Here is an 11677-nt window from a genome sequence, read left to right as displayed (position 1 = left end):
CTTGGGCAGTGTGGGGAGGCGACACATTTGGGCCACTCTGGGGAATAGTTAATATTTATAAATATTAAGTTCCTGAGAAATAACAAAGGAGCATTCCAGAGCTAGAAATTTGATTCGATTCACACTATAGCAGTTTTGACGGGGAGGCAGCATCCATTCTGCATGAAAACCAGGTGAATGCCACGCGGCTCGTAGCATTCGTTAAATACCCCTTGAATTTGGAGTCCAAAGCTCCAAGCATAGCCTGAGATGCACGACTGAGATCCAGCATGCAGCATCTCCTTAAGCACCCCAGAAATGCATGGCTTAGGGCAGGAAGAGCTTCTATGTGTGTCTCTTTCTCCTCAACAAAAATCATACTCAAGGTATATCTCAGAGATTTTTAAAATTTCTAATATTTAAAAGTTTATTTCTGTGGATGAGACATTCTCTGTAATTACCAGAAGAAAGAAATGGTCTTCCTGAGCCGGACCGTACCGGGAGCCGGCTGCAGCACACGCTCTGCAGTGAGTGGGGTCCTCTCCCCGAGTCACTGAGACGCTTCTCAGTTGGGCTGTAAGGCTGAAGCAATCGAAGGCTTCCTCAAAACATTCCTAAGATAGCTGCCACTGCCCCTCTAAAAAGCTCAACCAAACTACCAAATTGCTTACCAGATGGCTTAAGACAAAAAAGGGAAAAGACTCAAATTACTATAACTAGAAATGAAAAAAACACGCATTGCTACTGATTTTATGGAATCAGGAATGTAACACAATGCAGTGAAAAGCTGCAAGTCCATAAAACAGGTAAATTAGTTTAAATGGGAAAATTTCTAGAAACACATATACTGCTAGTTTCAAGTAAAGAAGAAACTGAAAGCCCAAATAGATCTATAAAAAGAAACTAAATAGATTTATAATGAAAACAAATGAACAAAGAAAGCCCAGGCTCAAGTGGTCTCAGTGATGAATTGTATGAAACATTTAAAGAAAAATTATTCATAAAACTTTTCCCCAAAAGAGTGATAAAGAAATATTTTTCAACTCACTCTATGATAGCATTATTATTTTGATACTAAATCCTAGACAAAAACATCATGTTTAGAAAAACTATAAAATAAAAATCTCCTGAGAGTCAAAACAACTTTGATATATAAGACAGCATTAATGTATATACTGTACTAGGATTCATCCCAAGAATGCAGGGTTTGTTTAAAATCTTAATATCAATTCATATATATATATATATATATATATATATATATTTATCTGTATTTAGTGCAGGGTCTACAGGGTCTCACTACACAGATCGGACTCACAGTGATCCTCCTGTTTTCAGCCTCCCAAGCGCTGGAGTTACAGGCACGTGCCACCATGCTCAGTCTCAAATATTATGTACTCTTTTAAAAAAATATTTTTAATACAGGGTCATACTACACAGCTTGGACTCATAGTGACCCCAATATTAATAGATAATGAACAAGGGTACATGACCATTTCATTGATACCAAAAGTTGACAAAATCCAGCAGCTCCTTATAATAAAAAATTCTGAATAGTAAATATAGAAGGGAACTTCCTCAAGTTAATGAAGAACATAGATGAAAAATCCACAGCTTACATCATGCTTAATGGTGAAAAGCTGAAGGCATAAAACATGACAGCGACACACCGAAATTTTCAACTGTTTGACAGGACTAAGAGTTTCAAAGTTGTTATGCTCTGGATTATAGCTATCCCTGAGGATGAGTTGGGTTTTTGTTTTATGGAAATGTCAAATAGTCTAGGTTGCAAGCCAGAGGAGAGTTCATCATCACGTGCTCTCTGAGGCTGCATTCAGCAGGTGATACAAGCTTTAAATATGTGGCTTCTTGGTCAGGATCACTCAGAGGCTTGGCAGACAGCCCCCATCCCTTCGGATGACAGTGGGCTTTCCTACTCCCGGGTCCCGCTCCATTACACCAACACACTTCTGGAGTCATGGCATCCTGCATGGCTTCTTTCTTGACTCTGGCTTCCAATGCGACATGGAGGAGAGCACATCTGTGTTGTACACTCACTGAGATTTCAACTCCCAACTCGAAGCTTCGTGTCCAGGTCCAGTACCCTCATGGCTGCACCTAGGATCTGGTCAATGCACGCTGAGTTCTGGCACTGGGGAATTCCTTATTGCAGCCCTTTATATTAAGGTAAGGGCAGGGAGATAGCTCAATGGTCTCAGCACCTGCCTGGAAAGTGCAAGGTCCTGAGTTCGATCCCCGGTACCTCATGACATGCTGGCCCCATGCTGAGCAGGCCACCAAAACCAGGGTTGGTAGCATGCATCTGTAGCCCCAGTGCTGGGGAGGCTGAAACAGGAGGAGCGCTAGGAGTCTGAGCTGTGTAGCGAGGCACTGTACCAAATACCTAAATAAATTTAAAAAACTAAAAAATAGAGTTCGGTAAGTACTTCATTGTTCCTGTCACAGTTATATTGTGCCTGGCATTTCTAAGTGTCTGCATAGTTATATGAATATTTATAGGCATACACCTCACACAGGGCTCTCAGTGCTTTTGTATCCTTTAGTTTGTTGGTGGTCAGTGAACAATGGAGTGGCTGCTCTCCTGGTCCTGCCACCCGCGACTCATTAAGGGGTTATCTGAGGCTTAGAAGGAGAGAAGAGGCAGACAGTATTCCTCTGTGAGGCCTGTGTGTGGTAGTCTGCTCACAGAGTGTACTAGTGTCGCAGTTTCCATCAAAGAGACAAGAAAGTGAAGGCCTATAAATCCTAGGCCAGGCTTTATAGTTTAAGTTCTTTCCATTTTTGTCTTTCTGCATCACTTTAAAAGAGAATTGAACTGGCTCATTCGCTGGGCAAACACTCAGCCCTGACCACGCTTTCCAGGCCCTCCTCATGGCGGCGCTGAAACGCACGCTCTTCCCGACTCGGAGTCTACCAGCCCCGAACCTCGTGACCTAGCACGGTGTGTCTTCATATGAGCCTTTAAATACTGTTTGCTTCATCCTTTCATCTGAGTCTCAGTCGAGCCATCATTGACTCCCCTCGGGTGCTGGCAGTTGGTGAGACTTTGTGGTAGAGCTTTGCACTAGTCTGGGTGGGGAGGAGCCCATCCCAGACCCCTGCTCTACATTCTCATCATGTTCTGCCTCTCCTCCCGGAGGACTAGGACAATTTGAAAGGCATAACACCTGGAGCCCAGGGCCCCTCATTCCTAGTGCCCTGGACCTCTGAGTCCCTGCTGGAGCCATCCTTACCTCCTTGCTGTGGCTAGCGCAGTCTCCCCCCCAGCAGTCCCTTTACAAGACCAGCTGTGTTACCCCTAAGTCCTAGAGACGGGTATCTGCACAGCTGCAGGCCTGGCACACACATGCACAGATCTCCCCTAGAACAGATGGACCCAGGAGAAAGGGGTGAGCGGGAGGGCAGAGCCAGGAGCCAGGGTGCTGCTCCTGGTGCCTCCACATCCCAGCAAAGAACTCTGGGGAATGCAAGGATTGTGGCCATGACCCTGGCTTTAGAGTCATGAAGGAGGAATATTTGTCATGGCAAGAACATCAAATCTTTTATTTTAACTAACATTTGATGTCTTGAATTTTAATTTGTAAATCCTTAGGCTTGGCAGCTGGGCCTCCACTTGAACTCTTGCCCTGGGCCTTTTAGATCTTAAGACACAACATTCATTTCTCATAGACATGCACTGTTCCAGAGAGCATCGGAATGGGATATCATAAGAACTGGGCTGAAGTATGCGCTGCGTATTACAGGAATGTAAGGAAAGGACTCAAGTCCGTGCATTGACTCCATGGAAGGAAGGGTTTGGAACTAGTACCAGGTTACAAAAGGCAGTTCCAAATGGACTCATGCTTTATGTTTCTGTTGTTAAGAAAAAATGACATTAACCAGAGATAGAGGGTAAGGATTGGACAGGAACTACTGCTGCCAGAACCTGTGGTGGCTTGGTCCAGTAAGCCTCTACCCCAAGCAGGGGACACAGCGGTGAAGCAGGAAGCAGCTGCGGAGGCCCTGTGCTGCCTGGAGACTGCAGAGGTGGCACGGGGCAGAATTTTATGGTGCACATAGAAACTATAGTCTTGCACACTGAACTATGTTTTGTTCAACAATGCACAGTGTATATGATGGGTATTTCATGATATGAGGCCAAGGTGAAAAATTCGTATAGCCTAGTGAAATCATGGCCAAAATGTGGGGTGTAATACATTAGAGATTTGTGACGATGCTGGTGTAAATAGCTCACTACATGACAAATAGTATGAAAGCTTGCATATGGGAGGTGTGTACCTACCTGACACTTCATACAAACCACAGTGATACCCGTTTGTGCCTATAATGTACCGTGTTTTTATCATCATTATAGCATACACGACAACCTGTATGAAGATAGCTTTACTGCGGAACAGCACCGTGTTGCATGGCTCAGGCAGCGGTCTTGTACATCTGGTTCTATCGTGCGTCTTGATTTCATCAGGGGGATGCAGCAGTCGATTGACTTGAGCCAGCTAGATTGATGTGACTGCATCTCTGTGTTTGCATGGTGACAAAGTAGCATAATGACGCAGTTCTTTTTTTTTTTTTTTAGCGGAACCAGGGATTGAACTCGGGCCCTTGCGCTTGCCAGGGAAGCGCTTATCCCACTGAGCCATCTCCTGGGTGTTCTTGGAACATAGGAAGTTTGGTTTTAGCTATGTTAATTTGAACTCAGCAGGAGATGGGGCGGACCTGATCCCTTAAGGACAGCAACGTGGCTGGAGAAACAGGATGGAGAAGAGCAAGGGCTAGAACCCTGGTGGCATGCGTGTGCGCTGCTGCTGTGTCCATTGTAACAACGAGACACGGAAGTAATCACTTCTCAGGCTGTGTCTAGGTTACAAAAAGAGTCTGCCTTAATCTCACAGAACATTCAAACCCTTGAGTAATCTGAATTGATTGGCTGTCCTTGGATGGTATGAATCCTGCTCCTTGCACAAAGCATTTCAGACAGACAGACATATCAACATATTCATTTGGCCTTAAGGGCAAGGGATGGAAGTGGCACCTCCAGGATTTCTGCTCCAGGACATCTTTGAACATGGAGTGAGTGAGCCATGTCCCTGTGTTCTTGGGTAATACAGTAGATGCACATACAAGATTGAGAACTGGGGGTGAAAGATTTGTGATCTCTTTGGGTGGAATCTGACCTTGAGGAGGGACACTGTGTCCCTACTTCGCTCTGATTGGGTCACTGCCCTTTTGTCTCTGTGGCTCTTCCAAGTACTGGAATGCTAAATCCACACTGTAGGAGGCCTTTGTCTTTTGTGGGGCTTCTGCCTTGAGCTCTGAGGGAGCAGACAGAATTCAGGATGGAGTCAGTCCTGCTGATGTCCCATGTCACCTAATGAGCACTGGCTTGTCACCTGACATAAGAGGTCAGAAGAAGGAGAGGTGGGCAAGTACCCTGACAGCCCAGTTCCCATGACAGTAGCTTCTGCTCTGCTTTGATCTTGTATCCTGACTTCTTTAATCTTTGCACAAAAGTAACACGGTCACTCAGTGGTAGCCAGGTATTTTCCTGTTGTTCCATCACCTAGCCCCCAGGTGAAAATAACTTTAAAATGAACAGCTTGGTTTTGATTCTTTGCTGTTGCTTTCTGTAGCTCTTTTTCTGCCTGTAAAACCAAATTCTTCACCAATCAGAATGCTTACGTTGTCTTTTAGGGCGTGATGTGCTGGCCCATACTAGAATAAAAATCAAAGCCAGTTAAGATCTTTAAGCTGGATTGCTGTGACTGCCTGAAGGGAGGGAGGCCCTGAGCCAGCGAGGAGGGGCCACTGCCCCTCGGGGCCATCCTCTGGGTGGGGAAAGGAAGGAGCCATGGGTCCTGGGCCTCAGGTGCCGGTCCCCTGGGCAGCGTGGCCTATCGTCCTGATCTGAATTCCCAGGCTTGCTTCATGTAAATGGCACTTTATCCGGCTGGAAATGTGAATCCTGTCAGCAGTACTGGCTCCGTCGTGCTTATCAGAAATACATTATCAGGTGGGGATTAGACAGAGCGGCTGCCCAGGACCAGTGGATAATGAATAATGAAAATTCCATGGACTGGAGACAAACACAATTGACAGGCAGGGTTGAGGAGCCAGCCTTTCACTCAGCTGAATGTGACATGCGTGCTCTGGACGCTTTCCACTTCACTCACCAGGGCCAGGAGCTCCTGGGGTCCAGCAGGGGGTGGAGGGGCTCCTGCTCTGCCCCTCCTGGCCTCCTCCCGGGCCTGCTGTCCTTTCTTGCCTCCCTGACCTGCACCGCGGAGGAAGAAGAGCCGCACCTGCCCACGCGGAAACGGCAGCGACGGTGGAGGCCTCCGGCAGCCCAGCCCAGCACAGGGTCCTAAAAGCCTTAATTACTTCAGCCTTTAAGTCCATCACTTTCCTTCAAATTAAGTCGGGTTTGAAAGAGGTGGTGAAGGTTCTCAATATAATGAAGTGTTTACAGTAGGTGGATCAAAGTTTATTTGAATTCTCTGCATCCCGCACTCCCGCACCACTTTCTTTTGCTCTGTCTTGGCAGTGAGGATCACAGGAAGGTGGACTAGGCAGCCGGATACGGACAATAGGTGGGCCATAATTGTCTCTCCTTCGTCTTTCTCTCCGCAAGACAATATCCTGCTTTTTTTATATTGTAAAGGTCAAATAATCAACAGTCACAAAGCTCAATTTTAAAGAAAATGAAAAAAACAAAATCGAGGAATTAAAGCGACTGCCTGCTCTCCAGGTCGTGTAGCACATGGCTCCAAGGGAGCTGCTGGTCTCCTGCAGAGACGTTTGGTCTCAGAATTAACAGATCTGCTTTTGTTCATGGGTCCCTTGCTCTCTCATTCCTTTCTTTCACAAAAACAGGTTGTGTGTGGGTACTAAGCTTAGTTAGGCCTCGAGCACCGAGTACACCCCTCAGCCACCCTCCCGGGGCTCAGAGTCAGCAGCAGGCAGGGTGCTGGGTGGCTTGGTGGCCAAGGCCCAGCCCTCAGGCTTGCATCCACCTGGAAGTGTGGTGTCAGCCTTTCCTGGGGCACTGGTGTGACCTCAGACAAGGGCCTTGAGTTCAGAGCCACTTTTCCCAGTTCTAGTGGCCCTGACACCAGTAGGATGCTGTGGGAAGGAGGAGCTTCCCCTGCCAGAGCCTCACCCTGTCTCCCAGCCAGTGTGGGGAAGCAGGCTTGAGGACTGCGGCATGCCACGTCTGAGGAGGTGCTGAGCACGCTGAGATGCCTCTGTGGATGCATAGGTGACAGGGTCCCTTGAGGTTTCCTCCGCTGAGGGATTCTGCTCCCACTATGCCAGGACAACCACGATACAACAAGGGAGCTGCGGGGACCCGTGACCTGGAGGTGCTCGAATGAGCAGCAAGCACGAGCATGTTGGATCAAAAGGGTGAAAAGCCAGTGTCCACTGTGACGGTGGCCTTCGCCTGGAATTCTGGCCAGCCCAGCTCCATGGGAGTCGTGCTGACATCCGAGAGGAGGCTGCACACAGCCTCTTCTCCGTCCCCGAAGTCCCCCTGGCCCTCTAATCAGTCCAGCAAGAGCACAGCCAAAAGCGAACACGTTCATGATTCCTGCACCAGCTTGGTTCTGGTGAGGGAGGTGGTGGTAGGAGTCATGACGGGAGCTCAGGGAAGACCACAGAAAGGACAAGGCAGGCTGAAACAGACTCTCACACCAACACTTGTCTGCAGAACTGCTTTGCGTCCTTGTGGCTGGGGACCACGCGCCCCCCTCTTCATCTCGCCCCCACAGGTTTCATAGCTCTACCTGGGAGCACTGGCTTGTAATCACCACCGCCTTAGTCACAGACCGCCGTGGGAGTCACTCACCCACACCCACACCATGAGGCCTTCTGAGGTACCTCATAGTGAAGCACAGGAAGGCCCTGGGTTAAGGCCCAGGGTCCAGTGCAGCCGCAGCAGGTGGTGTCCTACAGAGGCTCTGGGGTCCTTTGCCCTGCTTACAGCACGCAGGGTGCCCGCATGCTCCATCAGAGAGCTCCTGCTGTAGGTTGTGGCAGCAGGAGGCCATGCACTCAATGGCAGAGGGAAGGAAGCCACTCTTGCTCCTGTGTAGGTTGCTTTTTCTCTGTCCCCTCTTACCACTGGGAACGTTTTCTTTCCATCTTCCCTCCTGGTGGCTTCTGTTTGCTAATCTAAGTGTGACCTGCAGGCTCTGAGCCAGACTGGACTGTGCCGCCATGCTACCCTTCTCCATCTGTCTGTCCACAAACATCCCTTTTCCTCAGTCCCTGGTGGAGTCGGTATCAGAGTCCGTCTCCCCTCTCTCTGCCAAACCCAATACAATGGTGCTCTGGTAAATTCCACTTCTCCTCATTTTCAATTCATGACAAAATAAGAACACAACAAGTAATACACCGTGTGTCATAAACTTGTAAGCATTTACCTAGGGTACAAGACATAGACAAACAGATTGTGCTGTACAAAAACGAAACAAAGAGAAAATAGCACAAAACTTTTTTTTTAAGGAACTAAGAAAAGCTAGTAGTATAAACGAAACAAATTGGTGCAGATATTAAAATATTCTTGAATCAACAAAATAGGTAATTTGGGGGATTATCTGAACTTTTCCCTCTTTCCTATTTGTCTGTCTTGTTTCACTCCCACACTGTCTTTCTATAGATTTTCATCTGAGGGAAACTGAGGTATTTTGGCTTGTGTGTCTGATTTAATTCACTGAACGTTTTGTTTTCAAGTTGCGTCTATTTCCCATGAGTGCCTCGAAGTTACCTTCTACTGTGTACAGGTCTCCTGCTTGTGGAGACTCATCAAAAAGTGAAGCGCAGAGATTCGTTGGGCCCCGCAGGCCCCTTCCAGGTGTCTTCCCCAGAGTTAGAGGCCTCATGTCGCAGAGATGCCTGCCCACCTTGTTTTTAGCGGCACAGTCATGACAGCTACAACTTGGAAACAGTGTCTGTGGTCATCCTCAGAGGAGGGGACAGGAGAATGTGGTGTGCTGTTCATTTTACACTTTGCCTTATGAGCAGCCAGCACTCCTCCTACCCCCTAGGCCCCACGGTCTCGCAGCTGCTTGTCTCTGTCTGATCATTGTTCTGTTCACCTCTTCAAGCCCACACTGCCCGCTTTGATGGGGGTTACCCAGGCCATGGTGAAAGAGGCCAGTGTGGGCCATGCTCTGCTGTGCCTGGTACGAGACACAATTGCACAAATGCCGCATAGATGATTTATTGAGTATTATCAGAGAAAGGCAGCAGATAGCCAGCGCCACACATGGAAAGCCTGCCATGGATTTGGGGGTCGGAGAAAGCCTCTCTGGGTGAGATGATGCAGACTGCAGAGGTGGCCCAGGCAGTGACTATGGAGGGCAGCATGCTGACACCCTTGCTCAAGAGCAAAGCGCGTGTGGCGGCTGCTCGCATCTGTGGAGAGGGGCAGGATGGGAAGCTGGGCAAGCTGGCAAGCCGGCTTTTATAGAATCCACCAATTCCTAAAAAGACAGCAAGTTGGTCATAAGGGCAGGGCACGTCTTGCAGGGCACGGAGTGCACGATGGCTTTTGTAGGCGCATGCGCGAGGCTGCAGAGTAGAGCATGGATGAACACAGCCACGTGGTCTGGGCTTCCCTGCAGCTGGCCACTCTACAAGCTGTTACTCAGCCTCTCTGTTCTCTAATTCTTTTTCTCAAAAGAGGGAGCTGACAATACTTCTGTGATGGTCTGTAAAATGGTAGACAAAATTCAGAGGAAGGCTTTCATTTTCTAGAACGTTCCATGTAAGATGCACTGTGTGTGATACTGCTGGTGAAGACCACGGTGACGCTCGTGGTACGCTGATCGAGATCACAACGATGACGTGGGCTTTTCTGCAGCATATCTGTAGTCTGGAGGTGAGACTGGCTTGGTCAGGGCTGCAGGACAGGTGTGCAGGTCGAGGGGAACCGCATCACTAATGACGAGGGAGGTGTTCGGGCCTTCAGCAGACAGATGGTGCTAAGGAGGTGATGAGAGAAGTGAATACATTAGAAATATATTTGGGAGACAGAATCGATAGACTTGGTGACGACCTGTCATGCATGTGTCTAGACATCTCCCCACAGTTTTGTGTGGCCACAGGTGGGCCTTTTCCAGAGGTAGCAGGATCTGTAGTGTGGACACTGGGACTGACTAGTTCATGGTGCAGTGCTGGGCTCAAGGGGGCTAGCTTCGAGGATGGAGTGCTACCGACCTCAGTAGCCTGGATAAGGAAAGGGCTGTGACTGAGCCTCGTGCTTTGCTACCTCCTCCTGTCCAGCTTCTGTTCTCCTCTGTGATGCCTCTCTGCTGCACCAGCCTGCTTTGGAGCCAACCGATTATGGACTAAAACTTCCACAAACTGTGAACTAAGGGCACCTTTTCCTCCTTTAACTTTGAGTGTTAAGCATTTTGTCTCAGTAATGAAAAAATGTAACCAAGACAGGCTCTGTCTTATAACTCCAATGGTTGGGCATCAGCTTTAAAGAGTGACAAATGAATAACCCTTATATGTAAGGTATGAAATGCATTCCGTTCAGCAGATGCTGCTTGAGTCCCTACTGTGCACACTTCTTGGTGACTTGATTTTAAAAATTATCTGCCGGCTACATCCCAAGTCTCCAAATTATAGTGACTTAGACCCATAATGTAATAATCGCTCCCTAATGTGTCATTGTCATAGTCCTTCTAAAATATTAATATTCCTGAGCAGCACAGAAGGTAAATGTTATTATCTCCACCTGCCAGGTGGGTAAGAAAAGGTAAGGGGATCACACGGAGAAATGCCAGATGTCAGAATCAAAGCTATTCATTTTCTTTAGAAGTGACAGGAAATTGCTTGTTTTATTTGAGTTATCCAAAAGATATCTAGGAAGTTAATATCTTCCCCCGTTTCTTTTCATTCCAGTTATTACCTTAGATTTGTACTATTGTGTGCAATTTTAAATTAATTATTATACTCTAATGCCTAATTTTGGCTAGCACTTTAATTATGAAGTCATTTTAGGTTTTTAGATTGGTTACAGCTGAAGTAATGAACAGTATTTACTTTCATTAATGACAATTTTCATTAGTATTCTCTTTCACGGTAACCACATAGTGAACGTATTCAAAGCCAGAAAAATCTAATAAAGGGAAAAGTCTGTGAACCTTTTGGTGAAGGAAAAGGAGGTGTGGGCAAAGAGAACCTTGGCTATTGTTGCCAGCGGTTGCAGGAGCTGCGGTCCCACTCCATCTCTACCAGAGGGAGAAATCCAAGCCTCTGCCCCCGCTCAGCTGGACAAGCCAAACTCCTCGGATAAAATGTGTTTTACCAGCATCAGCTGCTCAGTTCACTGTACCATTTATATGCTCATTTATCCATTTGGAAAATTTAGATTTAGGCCCTTATCCCTAAGCTGACATCTTTGAATTTAGGGAGGGTTTTTTTCTTTTTTTTTTAAAGATTAAAATAATTCATGGAGCTTTTTAAAGAAAGAATTATAAAGAGAAGGTTAAATTGTGGAGATCTGGGGTCAGACCCATGCTTGTGCCTGCCTTTAAATTTCTATGTAGTTTTGACTCACTGCCAGAGGTGGAGATATTAGAAATTGTCAGTAACTTTCTTTTAGATCATTTAAAATTTTCTTTCATTCTGTGAATAATTTAGGTTGATGTCATATATATATATATAT

The 11677-nt window shown here is 47.0% G+C and overlaps 1 protein-coding gene and 1 long non-coding RNA gene across 3 annotated transcripts in view; both read left to right on the top strand.

The window, feature by feature from the left end:
- Opcml (opioid binding protein/cell adhesion molecule like) overlaps positions 1–11677 on the top strand; it is a 571313-nt gene that overhangs the window by 161079 nt on the left and 398557 nt on the right. Inside the window, exon 1 of one of the 2 annotated variants that reach the window (XM_023703844.1) lies at positions 5033–5070. The exons of the other annotated variant lie outside the window; for it this stretch is intronic. Coding sequence (XP_023559612.1) covers positions 5066–5070 — 5 coding nt within the window. The 5' untranslated portion in view covers positions 5033–5065. Of the gene's footprint in view, positions 1–5032; positions 5071–11677 lie in introns of those variants that run through there. 2 annotated transcript variants of the gene reach the window in all.
- LOC111813316 lies at positions 5302–7340 on the top strand. Its single transcript, XR_002818616.1, has 3 exons — positions 5302–5418; positions 6542–6587; positions 7312–7340. It is a non-coding gene; the product is annotated as an uncharacterized LOC111813316 (long non-coding RNA).

This window comes from Octodon degus, unplaced genomic scaffold (assembly GCF_000260255.1).
Source record: "Octodon degus isolate 3935 unplaced genomic scaffold, OctDeg1.0 scaffold00182, whole genome shotgun sequence".
Classification (NCBI taxonomy): domain Eukaryota; kingdom Metazoa; phylum Chordata; class Mammalia; order Rodentia; family Octodontidae; genus Octodon; species Octodon degus.
This window is presented reverse-complemented; position numbering and strand designations above follow the sequence as displayed.